Here is a 25,340-nt window from a genome sequence, read left to right as displayed (position 1 = left end):
GGTGCTCCCAGTACTGCTCATGGGTCTAAAGGAAACCATGGTGGGCAGCACAGAGTTCCCCAACAGAATCTGTCAGTATTAAAGGAAGTTACTTGTCCAGGTACATAAATGTTTTGAATGCAACCAGTGGGGCCATATGGCATATAGATGTCAACGGAGGCAAGGTGGGGAACAAAAGATGAGAGAGCCAGTAAGTGGGGAAGACAAAATGCCAATAGTAGGTTGTCTTGACACAACAGGGGTACCAAACTACCATCATGCAGATGTCCTGACAGGGAAGGATTTGGATGAGGCAGTACCATATGCTTATGCAGCTACACACAGTTAAGCTAGGAGACAAGCATGTGGGTCTGGTAGCCGGGAGGAGACCCAGACAGACTGCATACTTGCAGCCAGGACTGGTGAGGTGGTTACTTCAAGGAGGGAGCTACTCTGTAGCAGTGAGACTGAATGTGAGCCACAGCTGCTTGTGGGTACTGATGTTCCCTTGGACAGAGTGACGGCAAAGGTAGAGGTGAGTAGTAGTACCCAGGCTGACAGTGAAGCACCACTGTCAGAGGATGCCAGACTTCCTGTGTAAGGGGAGCTGGGAAGGGTTACAAAGAGAGAGTTGAGACAGGCTCAGCTCTCAGACCCTACATTGCAAGGCCTGAGGCAGGTAGCTAGTAAGGCACCTGATTCTCAAGGGAAGGGGGATTCTGTATATTGAGACAGAGGGTAACTGTAGTGAGAGTGGACCCCTGAGGGAGGGCTAGAAGGTGAGAGGGTGCAGCCATTGGTAGTGCCTAGAGCCTACCATCTGGCACTTCCAGCCATAGCCCATGATTTTCCCTTTGCAGGTCATATGGGCATAAAATGTACAAAGAGACATATTATGCAGAACTTCTATTGGCCTGGAATTTCCAGAGATGTAACAGGATACTGTAAGACCTGTGAGCAGTGCCAAAAGGTAAACAAGGCAGGATAAGAGGTGAGAGCTCCTTTGATGCCTTTGCCTGTGATTGAAGCCATTTCAAAGGGTAGCTATGGATATTGTGGGGCTTCTGAGTACCCCAAATTCCACAGGGAAAAGGTATATCCTAGTGGTAGAGGATTATGCTACACAATACCCTGAGGCAGTGGCTCTGTCCTCCATTGAGGCAGAAAAGGTGGCAAATGCTTTGTTAGAGATTTTCAGCAGGGTAGGTTTCCCAAATGAAATACTGACTGACAGAGGTGCCAATTTCATGTCAGCCCTGCTGGCTTGTCTGTGGAAGTACTGTGGGGTGAAGCACATGAAGACCACCCCCTACCATCCCCAGACTAATGGTCTGGTTGAGAGGTTAAACTCTACGATCAAGTCCATGCTACGGGCATTTGCAGACCAGTTTAAGATGGAGTGGGACAAATATTTGCCCCATCTGTTGTTTTTTTACAGAGAGGTTTCCCAGGAATCCACAGGTTTTTCACCCTTTGAGTTGCTGTATGGGCATAAGGTGAGGGGACCACTAGGTTTAATTCGAGATGAGTGGGAAGGTTAGTGTGAACTTCACAAGGAGTCTATTGTGACATATGTCCTAAACCTCAGGACAAGGCTCAGGGAACCCATGGGCTTGGCCCAGGAGAACCTGGCAGAAGCTCAACAACGGAAAAAGTTATGGTATGACAGGAATGCTCAAGCTAGAGAGTACACTGTAGGGCAGCAGGTAATGGTTCTCATTCCTGTCAGACACAACAAGCTGCAAGCAGTTTGAGAGGGACTCTACAATGTGTTAAGAAAGGTAAGTGATGTTAACTACATGGTAGAAGTGCTAGGCAGGAGGCAGGAGCGCAAATTGTACCATGTTAACATGATGAAGCATTACCATGATAGGGAGGCCCTTGTGCTGAGTACTTACAGTAGCTTGCAGGAAGAGTCTGAGGGAGATCTGGTAATTGAGCTCCTCAGTGAGGCTCGGACAGACACCTCAGTGGAAGCAGTATAAAAGTCCCAGCAGCTATCTCCTACCAGGTTCAAGAAATGTGAGCAGTGTTACAGGTGTTTGTGGACATGTTCACTTGGAAATCAGGGTGCACCCACCTGGTGCATCACCAGGTGGATACAGATCCCCAAAGGTCTATTAGGCAGGCTCCTTACAGGGTGCCTGAGAGAGTCAAATAGACTCTAAGGCTGGAGATACAGGAGATTTTGGAACTAGGGGTAATTCAAGAGTCCAACAGTCCCTGGGCCTCCTCAGTGGTACTGGTGTCAAAGAAGAATGGCAGCACCAGGTTCTGTGTGGACTACAGGAAATTAAATAGTCACACAGAGTCAGATGCTTACCCCATGCCTAGGACAGATGAGGCCCTAAAGCAGCTGGGTGGGGCTAAGTATCTTACAACCACTGATCTTACTAAGGGTTACTGGCAGGTGCCCTTGACTCCCAGTGCTAGAGAGAGGTCAGCCTTTGTGACTCCTTTTGGCTTGTATGAGATCACAAAGATGCCCTTTGTGATGAAGAATGCCCCAGCAACTTTCCAGAGGCTGGTAGATTATATCCTAGCAGGAGCAGGAGGGTTTGTCCTTGCTTACCTAGATGATATTGTCATCTACAGCCATTCCTGGCAAGAGCACCTTGAACATGTCAGGGAGGGGCTGGACAGACTACAGAGGGCAGGGTTGACCATTAAGCCCAACAAATGTTGGGTGGGTATGGCAGAGATGTCATACTTGGGACATAGAGTGGGGAGTGGTAAGATCAGGCCAGAATCTGCCAAAATAAAAGCCATTCAGGCATGGCCTGTACCTGTTACCAAAAAGGTGAGAGCATTCTTAGGAACAGCAGGGTACTACAGAAAGTTCAAACCCAGTTATAGTACCATAGCTGCTCCTCTCACAGTCCTGACAAAGGAGAAGAGGCCAGATAAGGTAGTATAGACCCCAGCATGTGAGCAGTGATTCCAGGAGCTTAAGGAAGGTTTGGGAGGACCCCCTGTGTTAGGCAGTCCAGATTACAGGAAATAATTTACTGTGCAGGTGGATGCTTCGAACCATGGAGTTGGGGCTGTACTTAGCCAGATTTCTTCAGAGGGAGAAGAGCACCCAGTGGTTTATCTCAGTCATAGGCTCCAACCCAGGGAGGAATGCTATGCAGCTGTAGAAAAGAAATGTCTAGCCATAGTGTGGGCACTGCAGAAACTTCAGCCTTATCTGTATGGAAGAAAATTCACTGTAGTGAATGGAAGAAAATTCACTGTAGTGACAGAGCAGAATCCCCTAACATAGTTACACAGAGCCATCCAGCAAAATGCTAAGTTGCTAAGATGGAGCCTAGGGTTGGAAGCATATGATATGTCAGTGCAGCACCACAGTGGGATTAGCAATGCCAATGTAGATGGGCTCTTAAGACAGGGAATAGGATAAGGTATACTCAGATAGACCTAACCCTCTCAAGCAACATTTCTCAAGGGTCACTTGAAAAACTAGCTTGAGTTCCCGGGGGGGATGTGTGAAGATAGGTGCCAACGTAGCCAGACAGAATTTTGTAGATAATTCTGTCATTTGTAAATATAAAAATAGGGCACAGGCTTGTTCTTTTAAATGGGAAAAAATGGTGTTAAATGTGGAACTGCAAAAATGTAACAACAGTGCATTCTACTATAACAAAGCTGATAAGTCAATTCTTTGATGTCTAAACTCATGAGATGTCTAGAGCAGTCTGCTTATTGGTTTGAGGCCAGAGTTAATGGCTAGAATTTGCATGTATAATTTTTTTTATTGTTCTGCCTTCCTGACCAGCTGCATGATTATGGGATATTAACCCCTGAGAGTCTTTTAGCCTGGGAACCAGGAAGAAATGATGTAATCTGAAATGAATCAGTGGTACTGTGTTATCAATTTAAGGACAGAAAGAATGAGAGCATTAGAGCATTTGTCTTGAGAACATACACTCACCACTCTGCCTGTGTCTATATGTAAGTAGGGCTTTAGAACTGTGTTTCTTTTAGATATAGCTAGGAAATAGGACAATTAAACTAGTTTGTTTTTCTGTGATGTCAGAACTTTCTACTGTATTAAGTATTTCTTTGTGATCTCTGAACTCTTGACTAGCACTGTGTTGTAAGAAGTATTGTCTTGTGTTTTTATTATTTATTATTAAATATTTTAAACCTTTCAACTGTGGCTGTTTTGTGTAGGGATAATTTAAGCTCTAAGAGTACATTGCATGAATATAGTGATACTGTACCAAGTCACACCAAATAATTCTTGACTGTTTGGTTGCACTTACCATTTGGATAATAATATTGCCCAGTATAATTGGACACCCTTTCATAAGGACTTTTGAGTAGCTGATAAATATTAGCTGGGCGGTGGCAGTGATTTCTACTGTACAGTCTTGGTAAAAGGAGCACGGCTGGAGATCCTGTGCCAGCCTTCCCCAGGACTGTCTGTGTGGTTGTATAAACTCATCTTAGAGTGTGTGTGTGTGTGTGTGTGTGTGTGTGTGTGTGTGTGTGTGTGTGTGTGTGTGTGTGTGTGTGTGTGTGTGTGTGTGTGTCAGCTACTTGGGCAGGGACACGAAGCTCTGGTTGGACAGAGAGGGTGCTGGATGTTTTAGCATGCCCACTAGGCTGAGATCTGGACCCTATAGCTATGCCAGTGGGGAGTCTTATTGGGGACCTGGAGAGAAAGGGAGAAACCAGCCCCAGACTGACTGTCATCTCTGTGTGCTCTTAAGGGGAATTGTACTTTACTCTATGTGTATTTATTATCATTTTCCTATATGGATGCCCTTCACTGGTGTTAGTGGTGAGGATTGAGGCTCCTTGATTGTTGGGTAAGTGCACAGGCATCACAATATATAGTCTGCATTATTTTAGAGCCATCTGATCTTCATCATCTATTATAAAGTCATTGTTGCATATTACTGTGATGCAATCTTGTCTACAAGATCAGACTGTAATGAATTTCTTCATTTAGTTAAAACTTGTTACTTTGGCAACTGGCACAGAGGACTAAAGCTGCAAATTGTTGGTGAGTTGCTTCCTGTGGCAAGTGTGTAGGTTTGAATCTTTCCACCTTCACCTATTCACGGTGTGACATTGAGTATGTCACTTCACCGGACAGTGCTTTGGAGAAAATGGGAATTTGGGCTAGACTTCTTAAAGGTATACAAGACTGCATGTCTAATAATTATAAACCTGTTGTCATTTGCCAACCATTCCTTATTGCATAGCTGATCTAGTTTAGGAAATGTTATGGAAATAACACAAGCACTTCAAATTTTTAATGCAATATAGGCAATTTATTCTTCAAGAACAGCAGGCATTGCATTTGTGGATCAGGCGCTGATAGGCAAATTTGCTTGCCAGTAGCAACTTTGCATTAGCAATAGTTTATTTTAATATTGAATTCAAGATGACTTTTACTTCTGCAGAAATTGTGCATATTGACTTAGGGTATGTTATCAGGTGGCTAATATTTCTTATGCTCTCATAAATATGCTTTTGTTTAAACTGTGTTGCACATGACTTGCTCTTACGGTATAATGCTAGTGACCTTTATACAGTTTCATGAATTACATTCAAAGCTACCAATGAAGTAATTGTAACTTTATTTCTTCATAACAATAAGAGAGCCACACAGTCAACAAAGTGGCTATAACTGCTGGTGGATGTAAGTACCGTGTGCTATTATCTGGTCATTTTTAAACAGTATTTAATCTGGCTTTGCAGGATTAGAAACATGTGTGTGTGTGTGTGTGTGTGTGTGTGTGTGTGTGTGTGTGTGTGTGCGCGCGCGCGCGCGCGTGTGTGTGCGTATGTGTGCTTGTGTGTGCGTGTGTGTGCATATGTGTGCTTGCGTGTGTGTGTTTATGTGTGAATTAAATTGGAAACGTTGGCTATTGTGTGTTTATGTAAAACAAATCTGAAATAATGATCATCAGTGCCTAACTTTCACTGAAGCTAAATGGTTCCCAGTATATTTGAGAGCCAACATCCTACCAGGATCATTAATTCACATAGCCCGTTCTCCTAAGTCATTGTCCCCTCTCACTCATAAACTTTTCACCAAAACCCCCATGTGTAATCTCAGCGGTGTCTCTCAATCTCAGCCCACCCTACTAACTCCAACATCCAAACATTATTGCACTGACAGTGCATTCTTCACCGTAGCACCTAATCTATGGGACTCCATTCCTTTATCAGTCTGAGACATCCAAAAATACCTGGACTTCAGACAGCAGCTCAAGGAACAATTCTTCACCCAAACAAAATGCAGCTGCAGTCAATCAGGTCACATTACATGAACCTTGGTGCTCTTTCACATCCTTTAGCCCTATTTCACCCTTCCTTATCTCATCTTGTTATCCCCTTTCTTACTGCATCTTATTCATGCTACTTCCCTCTTCACTTTGCATCTCATTCACACTTTTTCTCCTTTCTACTTCTCTTCCCTCTGCATGCCTCTCTCACCTTTTCTCCGTCTTCTTCTCATAGTGTCCTTTCCTGCAGCTATTCTCACTTGTCTCTTCCAATGTCTTCACACCTCTCAATATAAGATGCTACTATCCCTGTGGCATAAGCCGTCTCAGCCATTATGGCTACATCTTATCCATAAAGCTTTGCTAAGCATAATTCAATTTTTCCATCCATATTTTGACTTTGTAAACTGCATCTTGAACTAAATGTTATAGTATAGTCTTGCATCTGTAAATATGTATTTGTTTTGTAGCATATTCTTCTATCTGTAAATATGTTTTGTTCATTTCTTATGTGATCTTATTCACGCGGGCTGTGTCTGCAAATCGTCCATTGAGATCAGTGCATTACCCCAAGTAAGTAGGTAAGTAAATAAATAAATAATATGTGACTTTGGTCATTATTAATATTTTTGACACGGCCATCTGAGAAGGAAGTAGTCAGCAATGTAGCCATAATTGCTGCATTTGGGGGATATCTGTGAATGAAAATGACTGACTCTGTGCAGCTAGTCATTAGTCTGTTTTTGTAGGGCTAGTGTACATCTGTGTAAAGCAAACTGGATTTATCAATATCAGACATGTGAGGTGTTCACAGTCTATAAAGTGGCTGTAATCATTGAGCACAGATATTGGTGGATTATAATGACGGCAGTTTGAGTGGCCTTTTATGGTAGAAATGTTCTTAAATGGGTACTTTTGTCATTACTGGTTCATATGTTTTGTTTCACTGCTTAATAGAAAAATGTTCAAAACAACAAATTTAAAATGCACTGTAACAAATATTGTTGTATTAAACATGAATTAGGAAGGTGAATAAAAGCATGGATATATGCATGCTCCTAAAAATATGTATGGGGAGCATGGGTTGAAAACAGGTACACTTAATTTGCCACTGGCTAAATGCATTTTCAGTGAACTCAAGTTTTACTGAATGTGAATTTCCAAGGAAGAGAAGTTTACTGCTGCTCATGCTAAGTCTGTTTTCAGTGGGAGACTGTTTTTGTTTAGCAAATGACTATCAATGTTTGTGCTCTAAAATTTGAAATACATTTCTAAATTAAATCCAAATCACTGTAAAAGTAAAGAAAATAATATGTATACATTAAACTGTGTGGGTGTTTTCATTTAATAGTTGTGCTAAACAAAGAGATTGCATGACTATGTTCTAGTCATCTAATCTTGGCCTACTGCTGTACCGCTGGAGACACCTGCATTAATGTATTCATTCCACTGGCAGCTAACACTATGCAGTCAGGTGAATGGCAGATTCAGGTCATGTAGGTCAGTTTCCAGCATGACAAGCCAATACCTCTGCTGAATCTGAGTCTCATGTCATACTTCAGGATGATGAAACTTAAAATGAGCAGTCCAGTCCTCGATATGAAATATAAAGTTTAATCCATAGCAGATTTTCAATAAACACACGGCAATAAGCGCTTTTGTCTTGAAACATAAGTTTTGTTAGTTTTTGCAATTTTGTTTTTGTTTTCTTGGTGTGCTCCACTATGATGCCTGCTAATGAATGTGTTTATTACAGAACTAATTAAATATTCCTGAAAAATATACCTTGTTTATTGCATAGAATGAATGTTTGTACTTGTTCTTGCTCTAGACAGAGGAATAGTGCATCATATTATCAGTAAGCCTTTTTACTGTAACATTAAAATAAAATTCAACTTAAACCCACAGTGCTAGATCAGTCAGATGTTGCTGTGTATATTTGATACAAATACCACTGCATTTCTGGATGGAATTTTGATTTCACAGATCAGTAGTTCCTACTACATATCTGTGCAATGCAAACAAGGAAATCAATTCTAACAGCAGAGTTAGGCAGAAAACCATGGTTCATAGCTTACAAAAGTATACAGATAGAATGTAGTGTTTGAAAATATTTTCTTGGTCATTTTTGTCTTTAATGCAGAGATAGCTGCCCAGCTGGACGTGTAAAAATGTAACAAAAAACATGCAAACAAAACTGTGTAAACAAATACGTTTGCTTGTAAAGCTTGTCAGTTTACGACACAGTAGCAGTCTTATGTTACAGGAAAATATGTTAAACAGATTACGCAGATGGCAATGTTTATGTCTGTGTGTCTTGATTATGTTTTATTTGTGATTTAAACAACTACATCAGAGATTTAAAAATACAAATACATTAAAAGTCTATATGAACAGCAGAGAATGCCTTAGCCTGGAATTGATGTTTACTGCTAATTCAGGGAAAACTTTTTGCAAGGAATAAACATTTTTTAACTAGCTACCAGTTTTTCCACTTCTGATGGACAACTTTATTCAGTACTATAAAAAGCAGGATATGGTTTGGTCAGACATTTTTCAACATTTTTAACTTACTGACTCAACAGGCCAGGTAAATAATGCTGCTAAAACAATGACTATAGTGAGACAGCAAAGTTATATTCCATGACATTTCAGATTAAATGATCGACAAATGCAGTTTCAGTGACAATCAGTATTTAACCTTGTCCCTTATGGCTAAGGTCATGGCAGAAATGGACCATGAAGCAGCCCACTTAATCATGTAGCAAATTATAAATAAATAAATGTTCCACATAAGGTTATGCTCAAGCTTTTCTACTAGGTATGGGTGGGATTCCTAAATTCAGGTTGTTGACATTACAAAGCATGGTTCATGTGATGCATTGACTGTCTTTCCTTCAGCACAAAGCTGCTAAGGTACAATTCTCATAAAGAAGAATTACTGGCTCTGTAAGTTGGTAGTCACTTTAACATGATGTGCATTGGAAAGTCTGACTTACCTGGACTATTCTATTCTAAGAAACTTTACTATATCACAGACTGTGTAGCTAAATTTAAACTGCCCAAAAATTCTCTGTTTATAGAAAGTTATTTCCTCAATAAAAATGAAATGTTTCCCTGCATTACTCATATTTCCCCTTTGACCTATAACATCACACCTAGCACGTTGATGAACTAATGCTGGGGGTGCAGGTGTCTTCACTTCCTTTGTTCTGCATCAAGCACTAATATTTAGAGAACACAGTTGAATTCCATAATTATTCATGTAATTTGAGTGCCCAAGCTGTGATTTTTTTTTTATTTTTTGTTGTCCTTAATATGCACTTCCTGCATAGCTCCATAGTCAAAACAGATGTGCAAAGTTAAAAAAAAGGAAACAAACAGTGACATATATATTTCTGCTTTTATTAATATATTATTTTTTTGGGGGGGAGATGGGTATATACATAGACTTAGCATATCAAAATATGTTAAAGTGAATTGTTTTCATACCTCTCAACCTCTTAAAGCAAATAATTTGGGCAACGCGATGAACAAAACTGGGACAAAGGCCCAAATATACGAACAATTTTTAAATATTGCTCTTACAAACTTAGAAAGTTGATAGAATAATAGGTTTTGCATTAGCATGAATTTTCTGAAGGATATGAAGTCTGAAACTCAAATGTCTGTCATTATTTGCTAACTTCAAGCTTTAATGATTTACCACTAATTTGACAGAAAACCATAATTTTATGAAAAACAGACCAAAAACATGAGGCCAGAATCTGGACATTCTGCAAAAGTCTGTACAGTTGAGAGGTATGATTGTATTATATTGGGAGGGTGGTCTAATGGTTAAGGTGTTTGCCTTACAAACACAAGGTACAGAGTTTGAATCTCACAGGGGATAATTGGCTAGGCTTAAAATGGCTCGCAAGGGCAGTTAGCCTAGTACTAACCTATGAACCTATAATCTGTGGAAACCAAGACAGGATGTTTCTACCACCACATTCACTGAGTAACACACATCAGAGGCATAGAATAAAAGGAGTAACATAGTTGGTTGTGAGGCCGTGTTTTTCCTAACACTCCTATTTTCACATAAAATCATTTTTATGTGAAAATAGGAGTGAATCTGTCTCAGCATCTTGGAAAATGCGAAACCGAATCCTGATGATGCATTTCGTTTCACCATGTTGCACACATGATCTTTATATTTGTAACACTATCCTCTCAGATATGTTTCCTGTTTTCTTTTCTGTTAATTACATTAGCCATTACAGCACTTCTAGGCTGTGTAGGTTTACCTTTGCCCTAAGAAGATGAATGTTCCAGAATCTATTACGGCAACTCAGTTTCCTCATTATCTCAGCTCAACCAGGGAATAGACGTTGTTGCATCATTTTAATATATTTGTCATAATTTAAAATGCATGATTCTCATATAAAGATAATCAGTGCAAATCCTTTCTTAAGAAATACCCTTTAAATTGTCTGCACACATCACTGATTGTTTTCTAACCATTTTTTTTACTTAAAGAACTCTATGCCCTTAACACAATATTTCTTCATGCCAGAGTGCATGTGCTGCCTACAAAACTATCTCTATACTGTCAAATACAAACAAAACATGTCTTAGGTACTTGTTATGCTTGCAGTCCAGGGGACCACCGAGGAGCCTAGCCAAAATTCCCAGATACCTCAAAGCACTGTCCCTTAAGGGACTTTGCTCTCAATGTCACATGCAAGGCAAATGAGGTAAGCGAATCAAACCCAGCACCACAGGAACTATAGCTCCCAGTCATAACCTTCTGTGCCAACTGCCAGACATCTTACCTTTTTATCTCATTCTGTTTTATTCAGCTTCCTTAGGGCAGATATTGAACTTCAATAATAAACTGTAATACTTTCATTAGGAATTTGTCTGTCCGGGAAAAGCCTACCTAACAAAGTCCTACACTTTATTCTTTCCCTACCACCAGCTTTATTAATCTATTGAGTCTATTAAGTTGAACCACAATTTACTGTATAGGGCTGGAAAGATGCTGAAGCCAGCCACTGTCAGAAATACAAAATGAACTTTGACTTAATACAACTAAATTGCACCTAGCTTTACAAAAACTCCAATTTAAGCTATATTATGTAGCAGATTAAAGAAAAGTCTCATTTCAGTGCCTTTAAACATGATAATGATCACAAAAATACTAGACAGTGTTACTAAAGATAACTTATTTACACTCCTTCAGGAGATTCTGAAAAGTAGTAGCTCTGTGTATTTTACCCTATGTGAATAGAAAAAAGTCATGCAACAAAAGTGGGGGGATATCATAATCTCATCTGTTGACGGCTAGAGACTGTTTAGTCCTAAAAACATCATCATGTTACAACGTTCACCTATCTGGTCATTTCAGTTGCAACAAAATAAAAATTATTAACTTTTTCTAGTGTTTGCATGGATAATAGTATTGAACAGAACAGCAAAGAAAATAAAAAGTTATGTTGTTCTTTAAAGAAGACACAGCTACGTGAAGGCTCACCAAGCTGAATAATATCTTGTGTTGCATTTTGAGGTTGCAAATCTTCCTGATTTGTGGTTTCCAATTAGCTAGTGCTCTCTGCTAACCAGTTGTTAATTGTGTTTTCTAACACAGTGATGACTGCAGCATTTCCAGTATTTTCCAAAATGCTGAGAAGCAACCAAAAATATGGTTGCATAATGAGCTGCTAAGGTATATAACTTGAATTATAAGCCATGCAGATGAGTGTTTTGATCATGAAGGATGCCAAATTACCATTTGTAAAACCAGTTAGGGCTAAAAATATGTTTACTCCAACTTCCTCATTTTTAATTTCAGCCATTGTGTACAAATAAATTCACATTCCCTTCTGAGTATTATACCTTAATGTACTGCCAACCTGTAATACATAAACATACCTGCAGTCAGGAGTTTGTAGTAACTGTCTTCCTTTATCCCCTGTTGCTATCAATGAATTGTTACGCACATTTTATGGTGTTATAATAGTCTTATAATGTGACAGCTGCTGTTGTGTTGTTCGACACATTTGTCTCTTTGGCCATGGGGATTCTGGGACTCAACTGAATGTGGGAATTGGATGGTCTAAACTCTCCTACAATGAAAGAGGGTACCAGACAAATCAAGTTACTAACATATGGGCAGAGCCAGATCCAGCATCAGGAAACCAAAGCAGTAGCCTAGGACCCACTGGCCGGGGGGTTGGGGGGGCTGACACAAGCTTACATTTCTTCTTTCAGGACACATGCAAAGTGTGTCCTTAGTAGCATCTGCGCATGCATCATTAGTACAATGCACACACATTTAAACTGGAATGGGTGTGTGCGTGTGTCTTTTGTACAGTGCATGCACATCTAACTCATTCACTCCAATGGAGCTCAGGAAGTTTGCACTGCAACTTCCAATGGGCGGAGCCTAAGCCTTTTGACAGAACCAAATTATGTCCTCACATTTCAAACAAACGTTCGTATCGCTGAAACCATAGGGGTTATGAAAGAAGTATAAATGGCAAACTCTTCAGTAGAAACTATTTTTATTGTGGTAGCATTCTTTTAGTTTATAGGTCTTAAACTCAGTTTTATAAGTCACAGTAAACACAGTAATTATTCATAGGTTCATAGGTTCATAGGTTCATACTAGGCTATCTGCCCTAGGGCATTTATAAGCCTAGCCAGAGTGTGTTTGGCTTTCGCCACCCATTTTAAATTAATTTTTCTATGCCCTTTTCGAGGTTAGTATACTGTGCCTCTGTCTAACAGTGACACAGAAGTGATACATGGGGTAAACCTACGATCTCCCATCCACCCATCAAGATTCCTCTTGAAGAGAGTCAATGAGGGACTCTGCCTAACCTGGACTGGGATTTTATTCCAGAGTGAAGGGAGCCTCTGGGTTATGAATCTGTCCCTCCAGCATGTCCTATTTATTTCAGTGCTGAGGTTCAAGTCTCTCGAGTGCGTAGCTCGATGGGATTTGGATTTTCTGAGGTGCAGCATGTCCATTAATTCTGAGTTGGACATGGCTTTATACGTCAGGCACAGATCGCCTCTGAGCAGGTGGTATGCCACTGAGTAGAGCTGGAGTTTCTTTAACCAGGCAGCATATAGCATCTGTTTGAGCCCTTTGATCCTTTTGGTGAGGTACTTTTGGGGTCTTTCCAGTTGCTGCAGGTGTCTGGTAAGGTACATCCCAAAAGGGGCATTGTACTCAATTATGGGTCTGATGAGGGATGAGTAAAGAGGCACGATAACCTCCCCTGATCTAGATGTGAATCCCTTCATGATTAGGTGGGCTATATAAAATGTTTTTCTAACCACTTTGGCCACGTGGTTGTCAAATGAGAGATTGCTATCAACTTGGGTTCTCAGGTCCCTAATTACTTCTTCTGTACTTAATGGATTACCACCTATGTGGTAATTTGTGGGCACTTTGTTTTTGCCAAAGGGGATGACTATACACTTTTTGGCGTTTAGCTTGAGGCCATGGCTCTGGCACCAGTTGTCTGTTTCTATGAGGCCCTTTTGGAGGATGCTTGTGTCGGCTGGAGTGTCGATTATGGCGCCCAGTTTGCAGTTATCTGCAAACTTGGTCAGCCACAGTCCTTCCGTGTTGGCCTGTACCTCCGAGAAATATATACCGAACAAGAGAGGTCCCAGGACTGAGCCTTGTGGGACGCCACTTGTAACCGGCTTGGAGTCTGACATGGCTCCAGCAATTCTAACCATGTGGGTTCTGTCCTTGAGCCAGTTTGCAACCCATCTAGTGACATAGGGGTTTATATTTAAGCTGGTGAGCTTATCTATAATGCCCGAGTGGGGTATTGTATCGAAGGCTTTTGCGAGGTCCAGGTAGGCTGTGTGGACCACCTTCCCCTCGTCAATGGCCTTGGTGACTGTTTCAAAGAAATCAACCAGGTTTAAGAGGCAGGATCTGCCCTTAACAAAGCCGAACTGGGTAGGATCCAGTGTCTGTAGGTCCCCAATATCTTTATTTATGAGGTCCATGATGATCCTTTCCATAGCTTTGCAGACCAAGCTAGTCAGGCTTATGGGGCGATAGTTTCCAGGATCCGTTGAGGCACCACCTTTGTGGAGAGGGACCACTGTTGCTGTACGCCACTCTTTGGGTACATATCCTGTAGTAAGGCTGAGACTGAACAGTAGTTTTATGTTTGGGTTTAGCTCTTCTTGGAGTTCATGTAGGATGCAGCCCGGGACACTGTCTGGTCCCATTGATGCTGTGTTTTTGCTTTGGAGAGGGCAGCTCTTACCTGAGCATCTGAGATGTCAGGGGGGCAGCACTCTGCTGGGATAGATATTTGCCCTTTTGGTGGGGAGGGGGGGAGAAGTTTGCGCTGAACCTGTCAGCTAGGATGTTGGAAATGTCTGTGGGTTCGGTGTATTTTTTGTCATTTTGGACTAATTCTGAGCATATCTGGGAATTCGCACCCAGGTTCCTAACATAACTAAAGGAATTATTATGTTTGTAATATCTTGTAAACAACAAACAATATCATAGCAACCGTTGAAGTTACACACATACTGTCACAGCAGCATTTTGTTCATCTAGCTAAAAGCTTTCATATGAGGCTAAGGAGTTCTGTCTATGTTACTTGATTATTGAGACAATTAGAAAAATGTGAAAACTATATCTATATAAATTAATATCATAAAAGCAGTTAATAACTCTTTACCTGCACAACACAGAGGTCAAATATTAATGCAGTTGAGTTTGCCATTGTGTAAGCTTAAAGATGAAATATTTTAAAACTTTGTACATAGCATGGCTTTGGAATTATTTATGCAAATATAAACAAACAATATTTGACACCTAGAGGCGTCAGTAGGAGTTAAATGCAGATGCACCTGAGGACATCACTCGGATGTAATGAAGTCAACTGGAATGGGTCTGTGCACCTGTCTTTAGTACAATGCACACACATTTAAACTAGAATGGGTCTGTGTGTGTCTTTAGTACAATGCACACACATTTAAACTGGAATCAGGACTGAACCCTGAGGTATTCCATTTGTCACTTGTCTGGAGCTGGATTTGGAGTCAGCTACTTTTACAGTCTGGGTTCTGTCAGTAAAGCCTTATGTCCAGCTTAGTAAGTTTATCTATGATTCCAGAATGGGGGATGGTGTTGAAGCCTTGGCAAGGTCCAGATAGGCTGTGTGGACTGTCTTGCCCTTGTACACAGCTCTGGAGATTGATTCAAAGAAGTCAATCAGGTTCAGGAGACAAGATCGGCCCTTCATGAACCCAAACTGCATGGGGTCCAGTGTTTGAAGGTTGACAATGTCTTTGTTTATAAGTTCCATGATAATGCATTCCATGCCCTTGCAGATCAGGCTCATCAGACTGATGGGACAGTAGTTCCCAGGATCCAAGGTGGATCCCCTTTGTGGAGTGGGATAACTGTAGCTGTGCACCACTCAGTGGGCATGAAGCCTGAGGTGAGGCTTTGATCAAACATGACACTTAGGTGAGGTGCCAGTTCATTTTGTAGTTCATGTAGTATATAGCCCGGGATGTCATCTGGCCCCATGGATGATGTATTCATAGCTTTGGAGAGTGCAGTTACTACCTGTGTGGCCGTGATTACTGGAATTTGGCAATTTTTTGGTATTGAGATGGGCCCTTTAGAGGGTGAGAAAGGGGTGAAGTTGGTACTAAATCGATCTGCCAGGATATTGGTAATATCCTTGGGATCTGTATATTTAATGCCATTTTGTTGTAGCTCAGAGCAGATCTGAGCATTGCCATTTAGATTCTTGACATAACTATAGAATGCCTTGTGGTTGTATTTGGAATCTTTGGCAATTTTATTTTCGTAACTAGCTTTGGAAGATTTTATGAAGGATCTCAGCTTCTTACTGAGGCTGGTAAGTGAGTTTTTTGTATCCTGGGATTTTCCTCTTTTCTGCAGCAGTTTCTTCCTTCTGTTGTATAGTTTGTTTATGGCCAGAGACCACAAGATTGGCATCCTTTTTTTGGAGGAGAGCATCTTGGCTCTATGTGGGATGGCACGATTCATGCACGAGTGGATGTGCTCGTACAGTGCCTTAGTGTAAGATTTAGCAGTCGAACTTTCAGCTCCTGTCTGCATTGGTGTCATGAAGTTTGTCACTTCTGACTTGAGTAGCATGAAGTTGACTTTGGAGATGTTTTTTACAGAGGTTTCCTTACTGGGGGGGTGGTGGTGGGATGTGGGTGTCAAGGGTGATTTGCTTATGGTCAGACCTGACCAATGAGGGGGTGACCACTGGTGTGGAGCATCTATCTCCCATATTGGTAATGACCAGGTCTAGGATATTGGAGCCCCTGGTGGGACAATGGATTAGTTGATCCAGGGTGTTGGAATTTATGAATTTCATGAACTGTTGGGAAAAGGTGTTGGTACCTGAGTAGTTTTCCCAGTTAATGTCAGGGTAGTTGAAATCACCCAGTATTAGGGTGTTTGGTTGTATCTTAATATTTTCCAGTATGTTTAGAAAGGTGTAGTGAGAATCTTGGGGCATGGTGGAGGATCTGTAGCAAGCTACAGTTTGGATTGCAGTCTTACCTAGTGTTAGTTGCACCTGGAGAATTTCAGATGCATTGTGTTGGGCAACTAGCCTGGAGGTGTGAATATCCTTGGTGAATATGGACACTCCTCCACCTTTAGTGTTTCGATCTTGGTTTGGTAACCGAAAAGTGTGGTAAGAGTTGTAGCCTGGTATTGCAGGGGTGCTCTCTGAAGCCTTGAACCAGGTCTCAGTTACTGCACAGATATCGATGTTCTCCATTTTTAGGAGTGCCTCGAGAGAGTGCATTTTGAGGTTTAGACTTCTAGCATTGAGTAGCATTACCTTCAGATTTTGTATGCTTATATCTTAGGTTCATAGGTTCATAGGTAGGTACTAGGCTATCTGCCCAAAGGCATTTATAAGCCTAGCTGGAATGTGTTGGCTTTCGCCACCCCCTTAGATTAGTTCCCTGTGCCTCTGTCCAGCAGAGCCACTGAAGTGATCCCTGGGGTATATTTCCTGTTTCCCATCCACTCGTCAAGGTTTCTCTTGTAGAGTGTTAGTGAGGAGCCCTGCCTAATGTAGATTGGAATCTTGTTCCAGAGCATGGGAAGTCTCTGGGACAGGAATCTATCCCTCCAGCACGTCCTATTTATTGTTGTGGTGAGGTTTAGATCCATAGAGCATGTGGCTCAAGGGGATATGGTTTTCTTTAGGAGGAACATGTCCATTGATTCTGGGTTGGACATGGCCTTGTATGTCAGGCAGAGATCACCTCTGAGTACACAGTATACAACCGGGTACAGCTGGAGTTTCTTCAGTCGAGCTGCATAGGGCATCTGTTTGAAGCCAGTGATCCTCTTGGTGAGGTATTTCTGTGGTCTTTCCAGCTGTTATGGGTGTCTTATAAGGTACATCCCAAATGAGGCACTGTACTCTGTGATGGGTGTGATGAGTGATGCGTAGAGGGGCACAATGATCTCTTTTGATCTGAATGCAAACCCTTTTGTGATTAGGTGGGCCACATAGAAGGATTTGCTAACCACTTTGGCAATGTGATTATCAAAGGAGAGATTACTATCTACTTGGGTCCCCAGATCCCTTATTTCATCTTCTTTATTTAGGGGGCTACCACCTATGTGGTAATTTGTGGGTACTTTGTTTTTTCCAAAGGGGATGATTATGCACTTTTTGGCATTTAGCTTGAGGCCATGGCTTTGACCCCAGGTATCTGTCTCAGTGAGACCCTTTTAGAGGATGTCTGTGTCAGCCGGAGAGTCAGTTATAGCCCCTAGTTTGCAGTTGTCTGTGAACTTGGTCAGCCATAGTCCTCCTGTTCTTGCCTGTATCTCTGAGAAGTATATGCCGAACAGGAGGGTTCCTAGGACTGAGCCCTTGGGAATGCCACTTGTAACCGGTTTAGAGTCAGACCTAACTCCCACAACTCTTACCATGTGGGTTCTGTCCGTGAGCCAGTTGGCAACCCATCTCATGACATAGGGGTTTATGTTCAGGCTGGTGAGCTTGCCTATAATACCAGAATGGGAAATGATGTTGAAGGCCTTTGCAAGGTCTAGGTAGGCTGTGTGGACCACCTTTCCCTTGTCTATAGTAACTGTCTCAAAGAAGTCCACCAGGTTTAGGAGGCATGATCTGCACTTAACAAAGCCAAACTGGGTAGGGTCGAATATTTGCTGGTTCCTAATGTCTCTTTTAATGAGATCCATGATGATGCGCTCCATAGCTTTGCAGACCAAGCTAGTCAGGGTTATAGGGCGATAGTATCCGGGGTCTGTTGTGGCTTCACCTTTTTGGAGTGGAATAACCGTTGCTGTGTGCCACTCTATGGGCATGTAGCCTGTGGAGAGGCTGAGTTTGAACAGTGGGTTTAGATGAGGGGTTAGTTCATCTTTGAGCTCATGTAGGGTGCAGTCTGGGACACCATCTGGTTCCACTGATGCTGTGTTTTTGGCTTTGGAGAGGGCTGTTTTAACCTGAGTGTTTGTGATTTCAGGGGCACTACATTCTTCTGGTATGGTTATGGGCCCTTTTGGGGGTGAGAAGGGGTGAAGTTTGCTGAACCTGTCTGCCAGGATGTCGGCGATATTGGTCGGTTCAGTGTATTTTGTGCCATTCTGCACTAACTCCAAGCAGATCTGGGAATTGCTACTTAGATTCCTGACATAGCTAAAGAATGCCTTGTGGTTATCTTTGGAGTCCTTGGCAATTTTTCTTTCGAAGCTAGTCTTGGACGATTTTATGAGGGATTGTAGTTTCTTGCTGATACTGATCAGGGATGTCTTCCCTTCTTGGGATTTTACTCTTTTCTGTACTGGTTTTCTCCTTCTATTGTATAGCACGTTTATGGCAGGGGTCCACCAGACTAGTTTCTTTTTCTTGGAGGAGTGAGTCTTGGTTTTGCTTGGGATAGCGTGATCCATGCATTCTTGTAGGTGCCCGTAGAGTGCATTAGTAAAGGATTTTGCAGCTTGGGCAGCAGTATCCTTTAGCATGGGGGCTTTGAAACTTTCCACTTCAGTTTTAAGTAACCTGAAGCTTGCTTTTGAAAAGTTTTTCACGGTGTTTTTTTTGACCGTGGGTGGGGGCGGAATGTGGATATCCAGAGTGATTAGTTTATGGTCAGATCTAACCAGCGAGGGGTTGACTTCTGGTGTGTAACACAGGTCGCCCATGTTGGTGATGACCAGGTCCAATATGTTGTCACCTCTGGTGGGGGTGTTGACCAGTTGATCCGGGGCATTTGATTTTATAAATTCTAGGAAATGTTGAGCAAAGGAGTTAGTACTTGAGTAGTTCTCCCAGTTAATGTTTGGGTATTTGAAATCACCCAATATCAGGGTGTTTGGTAGGACCTTTATGTTTCCCAGTGTTTCCAGAAATGCGGAATGGGGGTCCTGGGACATGGTGGGTGATCTGTAGCAAGCTGCAATTTGAATTGCAGTTCTTCCTGTTGTTAGTTGCACGTGGATGATCTCTGAAGCATCATGCCATGCCACTAGCCTGGAGGTGTGGGTATCCTTGATGAATATGGATATTCCCCTGCTTTTTGCATTTTGGTCCGGGTTTTGTGGCCAAAATGAATGGTATGAGTTGTAGTCTGGTAGTGCTGGGGTGCTCTCTGGAGCCTTAAACCAGGTTTCCGTTACTGCACATATATCGATTTTCTCCATACTGAGGAATGCCTCGAGTGCATGCATTTTGAGGTTTAGACTTCTGGCCTTGAGTAGCATTAGCATTACCGTCAGTTTTTTGTTACTTGTGCTATTTGCGGTGGTGGGTTTGTCTTTTGAGCCTTGCCTAAAAAAGGCACTATGGGGGGTGGCAAGAGCCTTGGCCAGTATTCGAAAGCCTAAGGGTGACAGGTGCAAGCCATCTCTAGTGAAGCAGCGTGGCTTGTCGAGTGTGTCATCCCAGGCTGACAGACACTGGATCCCCTTTGAATGACACCAGAAGCTTAGTCAATTGTTGAAATTGATAATTTTTTTCTTTATACCTTGGTATCATTCTTGGTGAGAGCAGGATACTACTCAGGGTCAGGGTCATACCGGCCTGGGCTATGTGATCAGAGAGGTCTTCCATGTCTCTTTTCATGTAGTCCCGGGAGTTACAGCTCAGGTCATTCACACCAACATGGACAATGACAGAGTTGTATTTGTACTTGTTCTGGAGTGACCTGAGTGCTTGTGTTATGTGGCTGACCCTGGCACATGACAGGCAGCTAACAGTAACCTTCTCCTTGTTCATCCTAGTGAGTGGGACGTCAGTGTGCCTGACTATAGAGTCACCTATTACTAGTGTGTTGGGTATGTTATTTTGCCTTAAGGGCTGTGATTAGGTGGCACACTGGTTTTGTGAAGTAAGTGTTTCATGGTTTGTGTTGGGAGGTGGAGGTTGCTTGGATGTCTGCTTTGGAGATCTCTGTTGCTTTTGCAGATTTTTATTTAGAACCTCCGAATATCTTTTTGTGTATTTATGTGTGTTTTTTGCCGGTGCTGGTTTCATAGGTCTGTGTGAGACTGGTGGTGTGATGCAGGTAATTCCCTTCTCCTCTTGACTGTCTGGTCCAGTCTTGGGTTGAGAGAGCTTAGCCTCCAGCTTGGCTGTATAATTGCATCTCTTGCATGCATTAGTGTTTGGTGGTAGGAGGAGAGGGTTGTCTGTGTACATGAGGCAGTTGTAACATTGCCTCAAAATGCCCAGATTCACCAGTTGGACTGAAGAGTACATCTAAAACTGCCCTTTGGACATGCCTGGATAGGTACAGTGAGCTATTTTATTGACAGGCTGGTAAGGTCGAATAGAGAGCCTTGTTCTTCTCTACAGTATAGGGGGGTCTAGTGCTAAGGTTTATTATTGCTTGCTATGAGTTTTGAGCAAGTGCCAGGCTGAGAAGTGAATGGTTTGAGTGCTTAAGTTGAAAGTTTGTCTAGTTCCAAGGGAAAAATTGAAGAGTAGATTTTGTGGAGCCAGGAATAGTTATACCCTGGTTAACTGATGCTGTCCGGTTCGCAAAACCGCGCTAATGCAGGTTTTATAGCAGGGAAATGAATGGCCAATAAACTACTAATATCTGGGCTGAAACCACTCAGATAGGCTGCTCAAAGCTTCCCTCTCTCACAGGTGAACAGAGAAACTTCCTCCTATCCAAGTAAGGTATGGGCAAACACAGAAACTTGTAACACAGCCCTGAATTCAGCACTAACCTGAAAACTGGACTATACTATCTTAGAAAGGCGGGAAAACAAGTATTTTTTTTGTTTGTTTTTTTTTTCAGAAAATAAAGAAGATACAATTAAAAAAACACTTTAAATGCACAGAAATGGCTATCACACTTGAGTGTGTAGCCTACAACAGTTAAACAGATAATTTAAACACAAAAACGACTTTGTTAAAGTGCAGACAGTAAAATAAGTACAATACGTTGCTGAAACAAGTTTTTAAATCACAGAAACTCTAAAAAAATCTGCGTTTTAGGTGGAATTAGCTAAAGGCAGCAAGCAAGAAAATGCAGAATAATTATACTTAATCACTCCAAAGTCTCTCTTTTGTCTCTCTGCTGCTATAGAACTCTGCAGGGCACCAGGCAGGAGCTTGCTGAGCTGTATACATGGGTATATCTGTTATGGTGGTGGTTTTGTCCTTTGAACCTTGCCTAAAAAAGGCACTATAGGGGTGGCAAGAGCTTTAGCCAGTAACCTGAATCCCACGGGTGACAGGTGCAGAGTATCTCTGTCAAAGCATCGTGGTTTGTTGATCATGTAATCCCAAGCAGACAGATACTGGATCCCCTTTGAATGACACCAGAACCTTAGCCAATTGTTGAAGTCAATCATTTTGTCCTTATACTGTGATATCATTCTGGGTGAAGGCAGGATGCTACTCATGGGTAGGGTCATACCTGCCTGTGCCACATGATCCGAGAGCTCTTACATGTCTCTTTTCATGTAGTCCAGGGAGGTACATCTCAAGTCATTCACTCCAACATAGACAATGGCAGAGTCGTATTTGTACTTGTTGTGGAGTGACTTGAGTGCATGTGTTATGCGGCAGATCCTGGCACCCGACAGGCAGCTGACTGTAATTTTCTCCTTGTTCCACCTGGTGAGTGGGACATCAGTGTGCCTGACTATAGAGTCACCTATGACTAAAGTGTTGGGTACGTTGTCTTGCCTTAGGGGCTGTTGTTGGGTGGCACACTGGTGTTGTGAGCTATGTATCACTTTGGTTGTAACTGGTGTTTGTTTGTGTTTCAGCTTCAGAGGTCCTTGTTGCTTGGACAGGTCAATGTCAAGGGCCTCTGCATATGTAGGTTTAGTGTTGCTATGTGTGGTGTTGATGGTATGGGTTTTGGAGGGTAGGTTTTGGCAGTCCTCTGCGTGTCCTCCTTTGTCTTGTAACTGTGAACCTGTTGTCAGTTTGCCAACCATTCCCTATTGCAATATTGGCAGCTTATCATTTTTTCTTTTATTTAACACAGGCAATTTATTCTTCAAGAGCAGCAGGCACTAACTTTGTAGATGAAAAACTGAAATATCAAGCTGTTTGCAAGGAACAACCTCTTTATACATTACAGACCTGTTTAATGTGGAATTATTATTCAGATAACTTTTACTTGGAGAGACACTGTGCATATTGACTGATAGTTGTGGATTGTAGTGACAGAAGTTTGAGGTGCCTTTTATGGTTGAAATTTTCTGAAATGGGTAATTTTGTCATTTTTGATTCATGCATTTTGTTTCATTGCTTACTAGAAGTATGTGCAAAACTACAAATTTAAAACACACTCTAACCTGTGGTGCTGTATTATACAAGGAATATAATTTAATGCAATCAGGAAGTTGAAACGAAGAACACATGCATGCATTCATGGTTCTAAATGTGTGCAAGGGGCCTATGGTTTGAAAACAGCCCAAAGTTAACTTAATCCTCCACTGGCCAGATGCATTTTCTTTGAATATGAGTTTCAATGCAGTTTCAATGAATGTGAGTTTCAAGGGCAGAGAAGTTTACTGTTAATCCTAAGTCTGTTTTTATTGTGAGACTCTATTGTTTTGTTTAGCAAAGGTCTAACTGTTTTTGTGTTATAAAATTTGAAATAAAAATGCTGCATTAAATCAAATATATGTGATCATCGACGAAGTAAAGAAGAAAACAGTCTGCACACTGACAGGTTTGGACAGTCTTTATGGTAACTGGGGAGAAATAGCCACGTAGTGGGACACTGGAATGGCTGCGGATAGGGCTTGGGGGCTGCTGGGGCTTCCCAATTCATTAATCTGCTTAGGGCCCCATTTGTCCATGATCCAGCTCTGCATATGAGGTGTATGTAGGGGATGCAGGTTATACCTGTAGTTGAAAATGAAGATGCTTCAATTGTTACTGAGGTTGGAAAAAGTTATGCTGCTGTTACTAGAATGTATATTTTACTATTAATGCTACAGTCAGAAAAATAAGCCAATCAAATGGGTACCAATCAGATCTGTGCTTTTATAAATCTTATCCCACTACAGGTCTGCCTTAACAATCCAGAGGCCGGCAGTTTTCATGACTGTAACTTGTTATTTTTGTTTGTTAAGCACAACATCTGCCTAAAACAAGAAGCTTACAAAATTTGAACAAGATTCAAAAACCTTAGCCTAAATAGGAAAAGTGTCAACAACAGCCTTCCTTGGGTAGTAGCAATGTATTTACTTGTGAAATATAGACTTATAGTTATTAATAAGAATTGTTAGAAATAAACTAAAAAAGAAGACTCATAAAATGAACAGAAGTCTGACTAGTTTCAACAGTTGTGGGGGGGGGCACAAAAACTAATCTGCTATAATCATGAAAAAGTAATATTAATTGATATGCATATTAATATACATTTTCTATTATAAGATGATTAAATATGCATTTTGAGCTTTGATAATGCTGTTTGTATAATATTTGACACCTTGATGGCATGCATATTGTCAAATCTATTAGTTTTAATTTGTATCAACTGTCAGTGCTTTATTCAATGCTTAACAAACTGCTGTCACTATTTCTTCTTCTTTATTATGCAGATCTGTGAAATGTTTTATAATGACCTTTTGAGGATGTGTCTGGTGCACATTTTTCAGGTTCAATTGAAGGCTGATATTATTATAAGTATTATATTTTCTGATGAATTTCTGTTCGGAATATGTCATTTAAACAAGCTCCTTTTTCACACATCTTTATTTTAGTTTTGGTACTGCTCTATGACGAGAGGGGAGGAGATACGTCATTCATCTTTGCACAAATGTTGACTTTGTTGCTTTCAGCAGGGGTAGAAGCATGCGTGCATCTTGTATGGGTATTTAGTCCCAGCAGTAAAAACTGAAATACAACATGTAGCATTTGGTATGTTATGTTCTAATAAAATACTGCTTAGAAATGGACGTTTACATATACATATATATTTTTTTCTTTCTCTTCAGATGTAACTATGCCATCATTTTGGATCACAAACCTTTTCAGTAAGGATTCTAAATTAATTCGTACACCAAAGCGTCCTCAAGGTAATCAAAACTGAAATCCTTGCTAGTGTTCGATGATGCATGTAGCATGTTCCACTAATTCTTAAGTACCATTCATAAATGTTATATTACTGCAGATCCTTTACACTGGAACGCTAATGGATTTGAAAGCTAAGAGCTCATGGACTTAGTAGTAGTACAAGTTAACTATTTACTGATGCATAAAAGAATCTTGAGTACGCAAGTGGAATATGACTCAACTGCCTCCCTTTATTCATATTTTATCTTATTCTAACTAACCACCAAACTCTGTAACTTGACAGTCACTGGCTTCTCTCCATACTCTTACTCAGTAGGTCCTAGGTAGCCTACTACCCACAGTCTGTGTTAATACATGGCTTTATTTCCCACCTCGACTCCTCCTTTGGACTAAGTGAAATAGCTTATCTGAGACTAGTATACACCCTAAAACAACCCCTTCATGACCTTTCCTTGTTATTTTACTAATAATAAGGAATATTTCTTTTACCAATAACAGATGCACTGCTACATTTTTGTAATGTACATTATCTTATCTTGTTAACTTG

At 41.3% G+C, this 25,340-nt stretch overlaps 1 protein-coding gene across 6 annotated transcripts in view; it reads left to right on the top strand.

Annotated features, from left to right (window-relative positions):
• Positions 1–25,340, top strand: part of LOC122788802 (SPARC-related modular calcium-binding protein 1-like) — a 1,601,573-nt gene that overhangs the window by 1,258,110 nt on the left and 318,123 nt on the right. For all 6 annotated transcript variants that reach the window (XM_044055793.1, XM_044055707.1, XM_044056069.1 and 3 more), the window contains one exon: positions 24,715–24,795. In XM_044055793.1, coding sequence (XP_043911728.1) covers positions 24,715–24,795 — 81 coding nt within the window. The remainder of the gene's footprint in view (positions 1–24,714; positions 24,796–25,340) is intronic.

This window comes from Protopterus annectens, chromosome 1.part0 (genome assembly GCF_019279795.1).
Source record: "Protopterus annectens isolate FY-2018-M chromosome 1.part0, PAN1.0, whole genome shotgun sequence".
Taxonomy (NCBI): domain Eukaryota; kingdom Metazoa; phylum Chordata; order Ceratodontiformes; family Protopteridae; genus Protopterus; species Protopterus annectens.
This window is presented reverse-complemented; position numbering and strand designations above follow the sequence as displayed.